The 16,783-nt window shown below is 49.6% G+C and overlaps 1 protein-coding gene across 1 annotated transcript in view; it reads left to right on the forward strand.

Annotated features, from left to right (window-relative positions):
- Positions 1-6: 6 nt before the first annotated feature.
- Positions 7-16,783, forward strand: part of MAP6 (microtubule associated protein 6) — a 43,729-nt gene continuing 26,952 nt past the window's right edge. Inside the window, exon 1 of the mRNA XM_085300565.1 lies at positions 7-479. Coding sequence (XP_085156691.1) covers positions 49-479 — 431 coding nt within the window. The 5' untranslated portion in view covers positions 7-48. The remainder of the gene's footprint in view (positions 480-16,783) is intronic.

The raw sequence follows: 16,783 nt of genomic DNA on the forward strand, positions 1-16,783 counted from the left end.
CGGCCCGGCCCGGCGCCCCCTCACTCCTCGCCCCCCGCAGACTCGGTGATGCGCCACGACTACAAGCCCTGGAAGGTGCAGCGGCCCGAGCCGAGCTGCAAGCCCAAGAGCGAGTACCAGCCCTCGGACACCCCCTTCGAGAAGGAGACCCAGTACCAGAAGGATTTCCGCGCCTGGCCCATCCCCAAGCGCGGCGACCACCCCTGGATCCCCAAGCCGGGTCCTTCGCCCTCGCCGGCCCCCGACGGCGGCTCCCAGGAGCGGCGCAGGAAGGCGCAGCCGGGCGCCGAGAGGAGCCAGGCGGAGGGCGAGGCGCTGGAAGAGCCGCCCAGAGGCGGCGATGGCCGCAGGAAGGTGCATCTGCCCGAGGAGCAGCCGCCGGCGCCGGCGCCCGACGGCGGCAAAGCCCGGGCGGCGGCCGATGCTCTCAACAGGCAGATCAAGCAGGAGGTGGCGGCCGGCGTCAGCTCGTCCTACAGGTGAGCCGAGACCCCCCACCCCCAACACACACAGACCCCGGGGGCGTCCGCAGGGCTGCCCTGAATTTGGGCGTCCCGCCCCCACCCCACCCCACCCCGCATCTCTGTATCGCCTTGCCGAGGAGGGCATCCCGGGACATCCCGGAATGGTGCTGCTCCCAAGGTGTGCTGGATGGGCTGCGCAGGGTGCGCAGGATGCACGGGATGTGCAGGATGAACTGGATGCTCAGGTTGCAGGGGATGTGCAGAATGCACAGGGTGCACGGGATGCGCAGGATGCGCAGGATGCGCGGGATGTGCAGGATGAACTGGATGCTCAGGTTGCACGGGATGTGCAGGATGCACAGGATGCGCAGGATGCGCAGGATGCATGGGATGTGCAGGATGAACTGGATGCTCAGGTTGCACGGGATGTGCAGGATGCACAGGGTGCACAGGATGCGCAGGATGCACGGGATGTGCAGGATGAACTGGATGCTCAGGTTGCACGGGATGTGCAGGATGCGCAGGATGCACGGGATGCGCAGGCTGCGCAGGACGCGCGGGACGTGGGTCCAGCCCTGCTTGGGTGGGGCACCTTTCGGATGCCGCCATGCTTCACGGCGGCAGCGGGGGCGCGCGTCCCACTGTCCCCAACGCCTATCCCCTTCCTCCATCCCTGCCTCCCTCCCTCCTCAGGGCTTGGGCTGCAAAGAGGCACCCCGGTTGCCTCCCAGCAAAGGTCACAGAATCCCACTCCACGGCACGCTCGTTGCATCTCTCCCAGCGTGCGTGTGCAGAAATCCAGGGATGAGGCGGCTGCCCTGGCGTCCGCGCGTCCCCGCCTGGAGCCAGGGCTTGCTGCCGTTGTGGCTTCCAGAGCTTTCGCTGGCAGAGCCCGCTGCTGCCGAGGTCGGGGTRGGGACACCGGGGAGCAAAACCAGTGGGGCTTTATGGGACAGCAGTATAACCGCAGGAGCCCTTTTGCATCCCCCCATCCCCGCAGCAATGCCGATGTGTGTATGCCATGGCAAGGGTGACTGGTTTGCTTCCTGCGGGAGGGGGGGGTTCAGAGGGGACACCCCACTGTCAAACAGGTAGTAAGTTCATGTGGTCTTAAAATGCAGCTGTAATTTTACTCCTCTRGCCCACTGTTGATGGCGAGTCAAAGCAGAGCTAGTAACCATCTCCTTTCCCCCTATCTCCAYGTTCAGTGGGAAATGGCTTAAGCAAGGAGAAGGTTTTGTGTGTGTTGGTGGGGGGGGGGTTGCTTTGACTTCCCATAACTGTGTAAGGAGGAGCCCACCTCCATCGCCTCTTTGATTTTTGCTTGTGTTTGGGGCTGATTCGGCTTTTGGTGTGGCCGGGTGTGATGCTGTGGACTCCGGTGCTCTCGTGCATGCAGGTACCGCCTGCATCTCGCCTGCGATTTTCAGGATGTCTGTTTTGCAAGGGCGGAGGACCTCAGGTGACGTGGAGGGGGGCTCCCAAAAGGGCTGAGTTTTCCAAAAGTGTCGCACAATCCTTTAATCTGCTTTGGAAAGCCGTGATCTTTGACCATGAGKTTTTTTTCTCCAGCCATCTCACAAGGTCCGTGTTCTTGTTGGTGATGGCAGGACTAAAGCAGAACGATGTCCTGGTCCTGGAGGACTGTTGTATTGTTCTTTTCTACTGGAACAAACATAATTGCATTTATTTGCTTGCGTTTTTAGGCACAGATTGCTCAGCTTCCCCCCCCACAACTTGCTCTCTTGCTCCAGCCTGCTGTGCAGCGCAGTGGAGCGTAGCCTCTCCGAGAGGCATCAGCGGGTGTCCTTGCGCCGTGACTCACCCTGTCAGTGCGCTGGGCAAAACATAGCGAGTTCGATATGGTCAAACCCGAAGGGATGGGTCCCTATCTGCCTGCCACAGAGGTAGGGCAGCCTCCTGGCAGCTCATACTGCAGCCATTGCAGCGGGGCAGGCTGGGCTGCGTCGGCTGTGCGGGGACACGGCTCACCCCAAATAGGTCTAGCTGGWACCCCATGAGGGCCTGTCTGTAATTTATTTGCAACCAGCGATATAAACCAGTTGGTCCAGAAGGAAGTCTGGGAGCGAGTCTGACRTTGGAGACCTGTGATCTCTGCTAGGAGATCAGCCCAAAGGTRAATCCCTGACTGCAGCTTTAGGCTGTGGCTTTGCTCACCGAGAATATGATGCAGCTCATCAACAACATCCTGGGACACCTTTGGGAACTGCCTTTTCTGTCAGGAAAGAAGGTTTTGGAGAGGTCTTCCAGCATCCCCAAGGCCTCTGGACATCCTCTGTTGAGCAGAGACAGAGATCCTCCAGGCACAAGGAACCCCATGGTTGGAAAGGTCATTTACTGTCTAAATTTTCTCACCTTTCTCCTGGGAGTCCTGAGACCTTCCTACATGTGTCAGTATCAGCAGAGAGGTCCAGTCCAGAGACAGGCAGCATCTGGCCTGTGATTTCTAGTCTCCTTACTGCAGATATTAAAAGCAAGAAGAGCTCAAAGGCCTCAATCTTCCCTATCTTACTCCTCGCCTTTCAGGACAGCCTCAGTGTAGGAGGGTTTCTCCCTCCTCCAGGTCCTCATCTGCCCTCTCACTTCCATGTTTTTCTTCTGTGCAGCATATTGTAAGAGAAGTGTTTGCTCTAATGCTGAGCCCTGAAACATAAGCACCTCTTCATTAATGCATAAGTGCATTAATTGTTCTCATTCTCTGTTCAAGTTAAGTATCTTCAAAATGTTACTTATTGTTTGGGCTGTTTTAAGAGCCAAATTCTCTATATCCATATTATTATTGAAAACCTTTCTGCTCACAGGAGTCCCCTCTGGGTGTATTTAATCCSCACCTTGTCCTGTAAGATGAAAGAGGAGTGCAACTTCCCCAGATACCTGAACAGCTGAACTGTGCTGGCATCTGCTCTAAGGATCTATTTTTAGGCACAAAATGCTGATTTAGTATTAAATCACAGACTCTCAGAATTGTTGAGGTTGGAGGGCACTTCCAGAGGTCTCTAGCCTAACCCTCTGCTCAAACAGGGGCAGGAAGAGCAGGTTGCCCAGGAYGGTGTTTAGCTGGGGTTTGACTGTCATCAAGGATAGAGACTCCACAACCTCCCTGGAGACCCTGCTCCAGTGTTCAGAGTACATAAAGAGATGAGGGTTGAGTAGAGACTCTGCCAGTCCTGAACTTCATTTTCATGGGGCTAGATGAGGAAGACTTAAAAAMCAAGTTTACAGTAGGACCTAAGACCCTGGGATGAGATTTAGGGTGCCTACATCCAGGGATGTGAGCTTCTTGACTTGCACTCACAGAGCGGCAGTGCTGGTGGGACCCAAACTGCACAAATAATGTCCCTGTCTAGCACACGTGTCCTCTGCTTGGGCACAAACCAAAGGTCGTTCTGTTGGACCTTCTGGAAGGACACATTGCAGTGGACATGCTCTGAGTACAAGCTGAAGGCCTTGAGGCAGCTCAAAGTTGTGGTGATACAGAAATAAYGGGGGGTGTTGGTACTACCAACCTGGTAGTATGGTCATCTGGATATGATGATCATGTGGAGGTTGAAGTCCTCTCCTGACCCTGGGGAGCTTATAGGGGTACAAAACCTCCACTCTCCCTACAAAGGGTGCTTATATCCTAGCCTGGCCTGAAAGACACTCCATGGATGATGGGACATTAGGGAGGACAGTGAGGAAGAAGGGACGTCCCATTTCCTAGTCCTACACCCAGCAGCTAGAATTATCTCCTAGTTGCCATTTACCAGCGCACAGCAAGGAGGCTAACGTGGGGCTTGTCCTCTGTGCCCTTTGCTGCACTTCTGCACCAGTGAAGGCTCCSCTGGCTGCAGACAACAGAGGGGAGATTTCTTTACAGCCCTTTGCTACGGCTGCAGATCAGCGTAATATGATGCCCTAGGACCGGGGAAATGATTCTCCAGTGAAACYAAAGAACATACTAGTAATGTTTTTTAAACTCACTCCGTCCCTGTGAAGCCAGGAAGTGTTATTTACAGGTGTGGAAACGGAGCATGGGAGAGACTAAGCAACTAGCCCAAGGTCATCGGGGGAGCCTGTGCGAGAGTGAGGATTCCCCCTTAAAACCCCTTTATGCTGAGACAAACAAGTATTGCAGAGCCCCATGYGCCTGTTACGCCCCTCAGGCCTCCCAGGACCTGTGAAGCAGAGATGGTGCTTGGCAGTGATGGCCACAGAGGATGGAGRTTGCTCCCAGCTGGGAACAGATGCATTTTCATTATCATTTGATCCCCAAAAGCCTTCAGTGAGGTCAGGCTAGCTATGTATAAGACTGTCTGTACCCCGAAGAGCCTACAGAATAAATGGATAAAACCAGGGAAGGGSTGGGAGGGCACGCTTACTGTCCATGGTTTTCAAGTGCTAAGAGCCCTTTGACTCCTAGGGCTGAGTGTGAGTTGAATCCCTTGGAAGCCAGTAGGTTTGAGGATGATCAAGTCATGCATGATGGAGCCTGCTTGGCAGTCAGTGCCCAGAGATTATTTCTCCTCTTCTGCGGTGGGGAAACTGAGGCAGAGATGCTAAGTGACTTACCTGAAATGATACATTGGGTTTGGGGTTGGACCAGAACTCCAGGGCATCATTCTTCTCCTAGTTACATACTGGGCTAACTCTGCTGGCAATGAGCTGCTGGAAGGTCCCCACTGTGACCAGTCGACATTGGTCCCAGCATCAAGATAGCCCTTGTTGCCCCAGTCTTCCTCCCCCAGGCACGTGCCACCCAAGCAGATTTAGGGGGGCAGGCTGCACTCCCCTTCACCTCCTCTCCTCTGCAACTCTCATGGTCTGCAGCCCCTGAGGGACCAAAGGAGGAGCAGAGCAACTTTTAGCAGCCCAACATGCCAGTGTGAAGCTGTCTCAGAGATGCTTGCCCGAAGTGTTTATTTGAGTTAAATGCTAACAAGTCCAGAGCCTGCAACACYATCAACTAAATAGTAATCAGAGGGTACATGAGTGGAAAGCAGCTCTGCTCCTTCCTTCTCACGTCCCCTCCTGCAAGGCAACCAAAGAGAAACAAGTGAGCTGAAGGAGCTGGCGTAAGACAAGCCTGTGACTGACAGTCCCAAATAATCCAGCTCACAGGGAGATTATCCTTGCTTTAGACCCAATTTTGATCATCAGCCATGCAGAGACAAGCATTTGTAAAGGACGGGTAGCGATGGAGCCATTTGGGTCTCCCTGCTGCCCAGCCTGCTGTGGAAAATGCAGTTTCTGTGGCTGATCTGATTTTTAGGAGTCAGAACCCAGCCTGGAGAGTTTTCAGCTCATTGGAAAGTTGCTGCTGGATGGAGAAGTGTCATGTAAGAGGATCTGGTAACATTATCACAGGGTTTTATCTGTAATAGGTACATGGGTGGCCATGGTGACCTTACTGTTCGAGAGGTTGGAAGTGGTTTTTCCCCATAAATTCTTGGCATGGTTGAGCAGAGCTCTCCTGCCACAGAAGGGTGGAGGTAGATGAATAAATCACATGGCCAGCATTGTCCRGGGAGTCTGGAAGCGGAGAGAGCGGGTGATTTAATGAGCAGACAGGGGTGTTTGCTAGTGTGATGATTAGAATGGAATGATTAGAAGCATTTTTTGGCAAAAATGCAAAAAGGAATGAATGTTTTTCACTTTTGTTTGGAAAATCTTGGAAAATGTTAGAATTAAGGGTTTTCTGTTTTCTCGTTGTCTTGTTTTCTTCTTTCATTACATTTTTTTCTGCAGGAGATGATAGGTAAAAAGCAAGGGGGAGATTTTATGCCCTTTTTAGTGTCTGAATGAGTAATAAGGGGACAAATTTCCCCCAAAGAAGTAATATTATTAGGAAACACAGTTTTGAAATTCTKTATTCAAAAGGTATATTTTCTGACCAAAGCAATTGCTTTTTAACCAGGAAAATCACTTTGGTTGACAAGCCATTTCCTATCAGAGGAGACAAAACAAGAAAGCCTTCAGTGGAAAATTTTGGACTGCATCTAGTATTAATGAAGTGCCTGTTGCTAATGTTCTGTCATTCATCTCGAGCCCTGGAGGTAATAAAGATGTGGAGCAAATGGGAATTTGTAGTAGCTATAGAGATGAATGACTCAGAGCTGGGGACTCGCTGTGTGTTTCTCTGAGAAACAGAGGAACTGATTCTGAGAGGRATGTTTGCAACACATTCATGTGTGAGTGCCGGAGCAAGCTGCAGTAGGGTGGTGAATTCGTATTCCGTTGTGAAAGTCATGGAAATTCGGGGCAGGAAGGACCTCCACRGTTGTCTAATCCAAATGCCCATTCTGAAGCAGGGGAGGGTATATCTAGACCACCCCAGGTGGGTGCATGTGTAACCTGTTCTTGAAAATCTCCAGTGAAAGATATGTCCCCCGTTACTGAGATACCTGGTAGAGGTGCCTCTGTCAAGCATGGAGGTTGATCGGACATTTGACTGTTGCCTGGAGCAGAATTAGTGAAGTCTCCTGGGTTTACATTTGTATGACTGGTTTATGGATCCTTATTGTGACTGTTTGGTAGCAGTGCAGTGTCCTTCCTGCAAATTAGGTTTTTTRTTTTGTTTTGTTTTGTTTTTTAGTCCCTAATTCTTTTTCTTCATGGTGGAATAAGCAACTGATACTCAGTTGGATAGATGCCAGCATTATCTGGTGTGCCTGTCAGTGTGAAATTTTCCATCATCGTCTGAGATTTTTGATTGGATCAATAGGCTGGTCTGTATTAGTAGATCATACAGTGCCAGGAAACATGCCTGGGCATGGGGACATGATCAGTTATTAAAATGGTCCCTAGTGCACACGATTGGTTTGGGAGTAGGTACAAGCCAAGAGTGATACCAACAAACACGTTGGRTGCAACCACCTTGTCTTAGGGGTTAAAAGAGTTTAATAGTGTGATTGAGGGCTATTCCAGGCTTCAGTGCAAGAGAACAGTCCTAGGCATATTTAATTTACCAGTATAGTTGTAGTTAATAACTCMTTTTTTTTTGGATGTTAGTGTTATTAGAGTAACCCATACAGGCAAATACATCCAATTTTGCTCTGTGCTGCTAGGAAGGGAAAGGTACAGGAAGTTTTCTTCCATCCAGAARAGGATGTTCAGAAAGATGTTTGACAGTTTTAGCTAATGAATAAGTGCTCAACAGTTACCTGATATGTACCTTTAGCGGCAGGAAAATACAATATGACTCTGCTGTGATACCACAAGGACCTGTCGTAAGAGTATGTAGTAACTGTGCGTGCATAAAACTCTTGTATTTACTAAGACGAGAAGAGGACGGAGATAGATGTTGCACAGATAGCCCAAGGAGTGATGATTATTGGGAAATATAAACCTTCCACCACAGTAATTTCAGAGAGATCATTTTAAGAAGACCATTTCAAGGTGAGACAGGCTTTATTTTGATGAGTTTTCATGGATCTGTGGAGGTGTGAGCTTCACATGAAAAAGCTGCAGAATAGCTTTTCCAGGAAAAATTCTTCCAGAGTAACTATTCCCCCGTCCGAGGGATCTATCCCTCTCAGCTGAAACCAGATGAAGCGAGAGCAAAGCAAGGTGTTCTCATGTTGCACTAGGAGCACCTACATTAATATAGGAATAGCTGTTGTACTTTACACTTGCTTAATCCAAATGAACTTCCAGTTATAGATGAGTTTTTGGGTTCCAGAGAAGAGATGGAGCTGGGTGTCAGGTGCAGAAAGAGTTTCCATACCTCAGCAGTTTTTCCTCTGCTCTTGCCCTGCTATGTGACCTCGGCAAGGACCTTTAGGCACACAGCACTGGAAGAGACCCTCTGAACCACTAAGTCCTGTCATGGGCACCCTGTTACGTGGTCTCGTTCTGTAACTCATGAGACCCKGTCTCAGAAACAGGGGATTTTTAGTTGCATGGCTGCAGCTCAAAGGCAATCCCAAGACCTCAGTCTCCAATGGCTTGCAACCATCTTATTATGTCCCTGGCCATATTATAGCTGTCATCAGGTTAGTTAATGGTTTTCCCTTCCCTGGTGGTCACTACCTGGTGTCTCTAGGCACAATGTCCATGTCTGACTCCTTGGCTCTGTAGCTAGTAAGTCAAAGTTTTTCAACCTGCTTTTTATTTCCTCTATTACCTCTTTCTAGGTGAAATCCATATTTCTTAAACACGGATGCAGAGATATTGTTTAGGGGACCAGAGGCAGAGTGTCCTCAGGACCTGGTGCATCAGATCCTTGTGCTGCTACTCTCACAGATGCATCATGAGGTCTGAGAACTACCCTCATTTATCCTCTGGTAACCTGTRCCTCCACGTTGTTACCCTCTTCAGGCAGTTCCAGCTGTGGAGCTCCTAGTCTCTAGCAAAAATCCTAGTGGTTAGTACCCAGTTTGGTACTGGTATTTTTCATGCCATTTYGAACACTGCAGTCAAGGTCAATCCCTTTCTTCCTCTGTGATATCCCAATCCTCCTCTGTGTTGGTTCTGCTTACAACTTTGTGTCATTAGCAGATCTCATCAACGTTGTCCTACTTTCCGTGCCGAAGTCAACCTTAAAAATGTTAAACACTGCTAACCTCCTTCCAGCCTGCAGCTCAGCCTTTCAAAACCCAGCGTTTTCATTTCCCTTGCCCAGCTTCCAGCTCTGCCAATGCCCATATTCCACTGGCTTAATTAATAATTTCCCACGTGGCCCTGTATCAAATGCTTTGCTGAAGTCCAGATAGATTTTCCCATTTCTTTTGTCTGCAAAGTCAGGTGTCTTACCAGAGGATATGCTAAATATTTCTCCTCCCCTCCCAGTCATTGCCTTGTCTATTTAGACCACCAGCTTCTTGGGTAGGGACTTGCTTTTTCCAGATGCAGGAGTGGAGGCATAGAGTAGCCCCCAGTTTCACCTGGCAGCTTCAAGGTACTGCTGTAACACAAACAATAAATAAAGATAAGAGGAGAGGGATCAGCTAATTTAGGTGGCAGGACTCCTCCTTCATTTGCCAAGTAAATCATGGACAGCCACTGTAAATTTGTTTTCTCTCACATTCAGAGTGTGACCTTTGCTTTTCCTGTCTCCCACCAGCTGAACAAGCCTTCACTTTCTAAGTACTTCTGCACTCTATCTAACATCAATCTTGCTTTTCTTTGCTTTTAGCTGAACGTGTTAGTAACACTGATGCTGGTGTTCAGATAAGTCTTGCTGCCCTGGCCCAAGAATATGGGTGCTCTCCTCCTGCGGTGGCAGCCAGGAGCGGAAAGGCAGTCTTAGGGGGGCTTTATAGGAGATAGTAAGTTTTATCTCTCTTGATTTGTAGCTCAGTGCTCTGGATATCCTTCCAATGTCCTTTATGAGTGTGTGTACAGGGCTCTTAACTAAGTTACTGCTTTAATCTCTAACTCTTCTCTCCTCCTCAAGTCCAACATTGCAGGTATTGTATAAAGAATACATTTTACCTTCTAATAATAGCTCCTTTTGCTCAAATGGTGCCTTCACCTGAAAAGACCCCACAGCACTTGGCAAACAAGGTATGCATGCAGAAARGATTGAGCAACGAGCAGCAGCTGTTTCTTCGGGGAACAGGCTGCAAGCTGTGCTGCTGAGACTACAAAACAGGGAGTTTTGGTGCTGGCAGGATGGGGGAAGCTGCTTTTTATTCAAAGAGCTGTAACTCAGTTTTGTGAAGGAGGATATATTTGAGGGAGGCAAATGATCTCCAGTTGATGGGTAAAGCAGTTGATCTAAGAGGTGATGAATGCTATAGAGGGGCTTTCTCATGCTCTGACAGATGTCCAGTGATGTCCATGTGAAATGTTCATGCCAAGCACTAAAAGAGCTGGATCCAGTGGTAAAAATCTCTGCAGTTCCTGTGACAGTCCCATGGGTGAGGATGTGGCCCTTGCACAGTTGTCCCTATCCATGAGGATACCCTGGGGAGGGAGATCGAGCTGGTGGTCCTCAAGTGCCCTGTGATGTCCAGTAAAGCGGCTTCATTTTGGAAAATGCCGTGAGCTCAACGCTGCTGCGATGCGGAGCGGGGATGCAAACATTCCCATTTCACAGCATGTCCGGGATGCAAAATGAACCGGGCAGCTGTGCAGTGGGCTGCCCCTTGGGCCGGGCTGGCCAGGGACGCAGCCGAGGGACCGCAGCGTCCCCGGCCAGCCGCGGGGACTCGCCGTGGTTCCTCCTCTGGGCTGTGCTTAAGGAGCACAAAATAAAACACCCGGCGGCTGTGGGAGAGGAGCATCTCCCRACTCGTCATTGCTGCAAGAGGATTTGCAAAGCCTTGCTGTTTGGGTGGGTGTGCCTGCTTAACACCAAGCTTTGCATTTATCTGTTTCTAACACTAAAAATATCCCAGCCGGGACAGACGGAAGCCGAGAGCGAAGCGAACCGTTTCGGCATCTGTTACTCCGTCTCCGTTGCGTTTTCCGTGCTCCGCATGAGCCGCAGGCTGGCTCCCGCCGGCCGCGCAGCCGGAGGACTCCCGCTGACTGCAGTCAGGCTTTGCCTGCATAGCAACATCCTTCCCATGCCAATTAGCGCTTGCACGGTTTGTATCCAGCGATCTTTGCAGGTGTTTTCTTGGAAACCGGCCAGAGATTTCTCGGCGAAATGCTTTGCAAGGTCGTTGTTGCTCTGCTAACATTGTTTTACTGCTGCTTTTCTCTTATTACTCTTTAAGAGGGCTGAAGGTGTGTGCATCTGCTGTGGTGTTTTGCTGCCTCTCTAGCTCTGAAGAGGGAAAAATGAAGGTGTTCACAGAAGACAGTGGCATTTTGGAGGGGTGGGAAAGGGTCCTGGAGTTATATTAATCACAAAGGCAAGGTTATCTCCTCCAGGTGGGAGCAGTCCTGATATCTAGTCACAGCAGAGACCTCAAGGGGCCAGGTTTTCTGCTTGTATAAATCAGTAGAGCTATTCCTGAGAGCACCAGGGTTGGCATTGGGATTTTAACTTAGCCCAAACACCTGATGAGATCTCCTTTCTCTCTACACGATCCTCCTGTAGGATCCTTGCTCCCCCTTGGGTTTGTCAGGGGATTAAATGCTCAGGTCCTGGCATTAATGTCTCGRATTCCCTTCTCCTGATCTTGCTCCCTTTGGCAGAAAGGGTAAGCAGCATGCCTGTTGTGGGACTCCTGGGTATAAGGGTTAATTGTCAAATAAATGATGTTTATCTGCAATTAAGGGATTAATTATCCAATATTAATGGCATCCTCCACTTTGTCCCTTTTTTCTTGATTCCTTCCCATTTTAATCAAGCTACAGACAATATTGTGACCACACATGCAGAGGGGAAGATTGGTAGAGAGCTAGTCTCCTCCCAAGGAATGAGATCCAACATTTTTCTCCCAAAACACTCTCTTTCCAGAGAGTGCAAGTTTATGGATAGCTGTATAGTTCTGCATTGGTCAGAAATCCATTTATACCACCTAAAAATTGGCCTTGGGAAGGCTGGAGGTGGCCAGGTCAGTGTGTATCAGTAAAGAAGCCTCTATTTTGTGAATAATCACTGGATAAATGGCAAGAGAAGTTATCCAGATGTAGCAGGGCTAATGCTGGATCCAGATGGCTCCAATCATTTATCGGAAAATGCTTCTCCCTAAGTGCTCTGCAGCAGCTGGTAATCGTGAGTCAGTAGTGAGCAGCACTGACCCAGGCTGGTCTGGTAGCGAATCCTCTGTTTCTTCCTGACGCCTGCACACCCATCRTGAGGATGTCCTTGGCAGGTTGAAAGCAAAAGTGGCTGGTCACCACTGTTGAATTCCTCCTTGCTTTCATGGACACTGGAGGCAAGTGTGGTTTTCTCCCTGAGTTGCAGAGTAGAGTGCTGCGAAGATGTGTGAGATCGCTGGGACGTGTCAGTCCCTGGAAGGTCTCATGTTGGTGAACCTGGGGGTTTTGGAAGGCTGAGGCAGAGAATTCCCCAATTCCCCCTTCTACCCCATCCTGCGCTGTGGCAGCAAACAACACTGAAATCCTAATCACTGAAATCAGGAATTAGCCCTGATTGTGAGGCTCCGTGTCTTGCAAATACTTCTGCAAACCTGAGCTGCCCTTTACCACCAGTGTAATTGAGCAGCATCTCTATTGGTGGAGCTAATAAAACCAAGAAGGGGAGGAATTGGACACAAGGGTCTGTTCCACCACTTTGTCAGACAGGGGAATTGTGGAGGCCTGCACCCTGTGAACCATCCGGGTGGTTAGATTATGCTTTGTGCTCTCTTTGGGTGTAAAAYCGATGTATGGAAGTTGTGAGAGACGGGAAAAAAAAGAGGGGGATCTGAGGTTGCCAAGCCTGAGACCCACTGATATCTGTCCTGTGAAGGTTAGTCACTACTGGGGAGCTCAAGGAAGAAAAAATGGGCACGAAAAAGAAAAGGGCAGGGAGGTTTAAGCACTGCYGGGAACGCAGGATGCTACTGAGGTGGCAAAAGCGGTGGGCTGGGTTTGCACAGGGCTGACGTGCCATCGCTGGGAGACAGCACGGCGCGGCAGGTACGCGGCGCGTCGGGGGGATAAATGTGCCCGTCTCGGCCGAGCGGCAGAGCTTGTCACGGAGTTGGCGAGTAGCTATGGTAACTCGCGCTGAGGTTTCCGAGAGCGGGTTTTTGTTGGCAGGCAGCCAGAGGGAGAGATGACACGGTGACGGCGTGGAAGGAAGGAGAGGAAACCACGTGGTCCCACCGGGGTGCCGAGAAGGATTTCTGCAGAGCAGTCAGGCAGAGAGACGGCAGCTCCCCGATCCCCAAGCAACTGGGACCCGTCACAGCAAAAAGGTSCTGTGCTCACTCCTCCGTCCATGGGACCAAGCGCTCCCTGCACCCACCTAGATGCTAAAATAGCAGTTGCTCTTGAAGCACGTCTACCTGCTGCAGCACCAGGATGGATGAGTGCCGCGTGGTCACGACGCGCGGCGGCCCTGCTCTGCTCCCTGCCCATCGCGGAGGCTTGGGGCTGAGCCCTGTCTCCCGGGAAGGGATGAGGCTGGTGGATGCGACATTGCAGCTGTGTTGTTGCAAAGCTCAGTGCAGGACGCTGTAAGAGGTGAAGCGGTTTGGTTCCTTGATGGTCTCACATCTGCACAGTTGCCAGCACTAAAATGTTTCTCTCAAAGCATCTGCCCAGGGGCTCCATCCCAGAGGACAAGGCATGCCAGGAGAGATGCCTCCCCATGTCTCTGAGGCTGTTCTTAGGTAGGCAGCCTTCTGCCTTTTCTTCCGTAGGAGCTGACAGTGATTGATCTCTCACTTGAGACATCACTTGACTTGGGTGTCCCAAGGAGCAGCACATAGCTGTACTGGGCTCTTGCTGGCCTGCCAGTCCAGGTACCATTGACACCTGCCTCTCCTACAGCACTTCTTCTCCATTCCTGTATCCTGGTGCCTTCATACCTGACATCCCATCCATTCCCCACTCACACCAGTGCTGTCATTCCTATYGCAGTTCTCTGTGGAAGGGTGTGGAGAGGTGACTTCCCTCTGGCGTTGCTGCCTTCTTGATAACCACACAGTTACACTTCCGAAAAAGAAAGAATTGGGGAAGTGCTCCCATGGCTCCTTATAACCTTCAGTCTTGCGGGAGTGGACTCCTGGATCCGGTCAGTCTGCTTTCCGGCAGTGCGTAGGGCAGGTTACTTCAGGCATCAGCTGGCTACAGCGCCTTCAGAAAGGTAGCCAGCTGCCAGAGGAGATTCAGGGAGACTGATGGCCCATCCCTTGATCCTGTCTCCAAGCATGGGTTGTGTTTGATGTTTTCTGAGATCCTTCCCAGAGCTATTTGCCATAATTCCTCYTCTTGCCTGTTCCAGATGTAGTAACTAACCTGCTAATCCCTGTCCTCTGGGGAGAAAAAAGTTTCCGTTTTCTGGCCAGTTGGGATTTGTCTCTCTTCCTGGCCAGCTTTGTGCATCTATCTCCATTTGGAGAGTTGGAAACCCTCAGAAAACACAGGCGACTCTGTTGACTGTGAGAATGGTTCTGCCTTTGGGAGGTTTGCCGGTGTCTGGACACATCTGATATCTTGACAGATTTTGTGGTCATCTTTTACAAAGCTTAGCTTCTACAGATAAGTGAATACRGGGCGCAGCCAGCTTTGTTTAGACCAAAGATCTCTCAATGTAGTGCAGTGCTCGCTATGATGGGTGAAACTCACGGTGAACAGCTAAAAGAAGTTTCTTTAAACTTGGCATGACATTATTGTGAGTTGCAGCCTGACACATCTGCCCAGCCCTTTCTTTCTCAAAAGTTTGGTCTTCTGGTGTCTCTACAGGTATGTCKTTCAGCAGCAACATACAGGTTTTCACCTTCTTCATGCCCTCTTCAGGAGGAAGGATACTCTCATAAGTTCATGCCAGAATCGAAAAACCAAGATTTTGATCATGTCACACTGATGTGTGAAGTAAAGTATTTACTGAGTTGAGTGGGAAGTCAAACTAGGTGATCAGTGGAAACTGGAGGGGACTGAAGACATGAWACTTTCAGAAAATAGGGGAAAACTGACACCTCTACTGTCGTTACGGTGTAGGAAGGCCTAGGATGGTACAGTGCCTTTTGGGCTCTTTTGATAGCCTTTTTGCTAATGTCAGGGAGAGCTATAAGCACTTGAAATACAAGTTAGTGGATTCTTTTATTTTAAGCTCTCAAAATGCAGGCAATCAATTCTAACTAGTTTAACTTGGTTCCAGTTCTGGATTTCATCAGACAGCATGTTCAAGCCTATTACTACCCAATGCAAGACTGGAGCCTGGTAGMATTCAGGTTTGGGAATATGACCTTGATTTAAAAACTTTATGAATGCATTACACAGAAGGTCAAATAAGGGGAAYTGGAGTGACTCTTAATTGCTATGAACACCGCATTCCTGTTTGGCATTTGCAGGAGTGGAGATATCCCCCAGGAAGTCCTTGGTGGTGCTGTAGGTGCGTTCAGGATTTCTGCAGCAATAAATGAAAATGCCTCAGTGCACCGGAGAGCAAAAGCGCAGCTCTCATGCTGCAGCTGCACGTCCCAGGTGATCATAAATTCATGAAATAGGATACTGTAGGAAATTAGTGTAATAATACTAAGTGCAAGACCATATGGAAGACCGTTTATCTCTAAATAAGTTGGTTTTAAACRCTCTGTCATAGATTTCATTGCTTTACACACTCAAACCCCATGCTGACAAGCACCAAAATGTACATGTTCGAGTGGCCTGGCTGGGAGCAGTTGTGTACAGTGCAAGCTAAGAGATACCAGCTATGGAGTGCTCATCTCTTGGGTTCTTCCAGACTGGTGACAACAAACATAATTTTGGACAGATCTTTTATATTATTTAGGAGTGAGCAGGTGTTATGGGTGGGCTTTTGCTATAGTCCATCTTCCTGGTGGGCTAACAGAAAAAGGACCGGTATATGTGATATGCTGCAACCTCCGTGCTAGCCTCCTATTGGCAGTGTGCAGGGTCTTCTGCTGGAGACTCACCTGTGCTGTGTATCAGAACACAGGGCTTTGGGCTTGGAAGAAACAGCCCATTCCTCAATCTGCTTGATTGCAAAGGTGACCTCTGTTATCAAAACAGATCACTCTTTCAACCTTCATTCTAGTGCTTCTTCTGGTACTTATACACACATTTCCATTTGTGTTTTATTCATACCAACCTTAACATTCTTATTACAATTCTGGCAGAGTCATCCTTGATAGCCCATTTATATGGCTCTCTGGAGCTCTAGAGACATCTCCCAAGAGCTTGATCCAAACCTCAGTGGAGTCATAAAAAAACACCTATGCTCAGCTTGGAGCTTGGATAAGTCGCTGCATGAAAATCACAGTTTCAGCTTGGTGATACTATTATCTCAGCTAGGCCTTCTGCATCACACTGACCTGGCATTGCAAGGTAGAAGGATTCAGGTCTTCCTGAGCTCATACATCCCTTTTATGTAGGATGTGACTACCCTAAAGATCTCACAGGCAGTTTAAATTTACAGCACTGCTTCCCTCCAGTTTCTCTAACTAGTACCCTATTGCACTTCAGAGATTTCTAAGGGCAGAGTAGGGCATTAGGACTGTGTCATGTGRCTCTTTGTACAATGCTGTATTTCATCCATGTGCTCCTGTGTTAAGTGCATTACTTGTGTTTGGCTAAATCATTTTAGTGGCTAGTGAYGTCCCCCAGGGCTCAGTACTGGATCCCATCCTGTTCAACTTCTTCATCAATGACCTGGATGAGGGGACAGAGTGCCTCCTCAGAAAGTCTGCAGATGATCCCAAGCTGGGAGGAGTGGCTGACACACCTGAGGGCTGTGCTGCCATTCAGAGAGACCTGGACAGGCTGGAGAGTTGGGCGGAGAGGAA

The sequence above is a fragment of the Rhea americana genome, unplaced genomic scaffold (assembly GCF_003343005.1).
Source record: "Rhea americana isolate MKP2758 unplaced genomic scaffold, rheAme1 scaffold_165, whole genome shotgun sequence".
NCBI lineage: Eukaryota > Metazoa > Chordata > Aves > Rheiformes > Rheidae > Rhea > Rhea americana.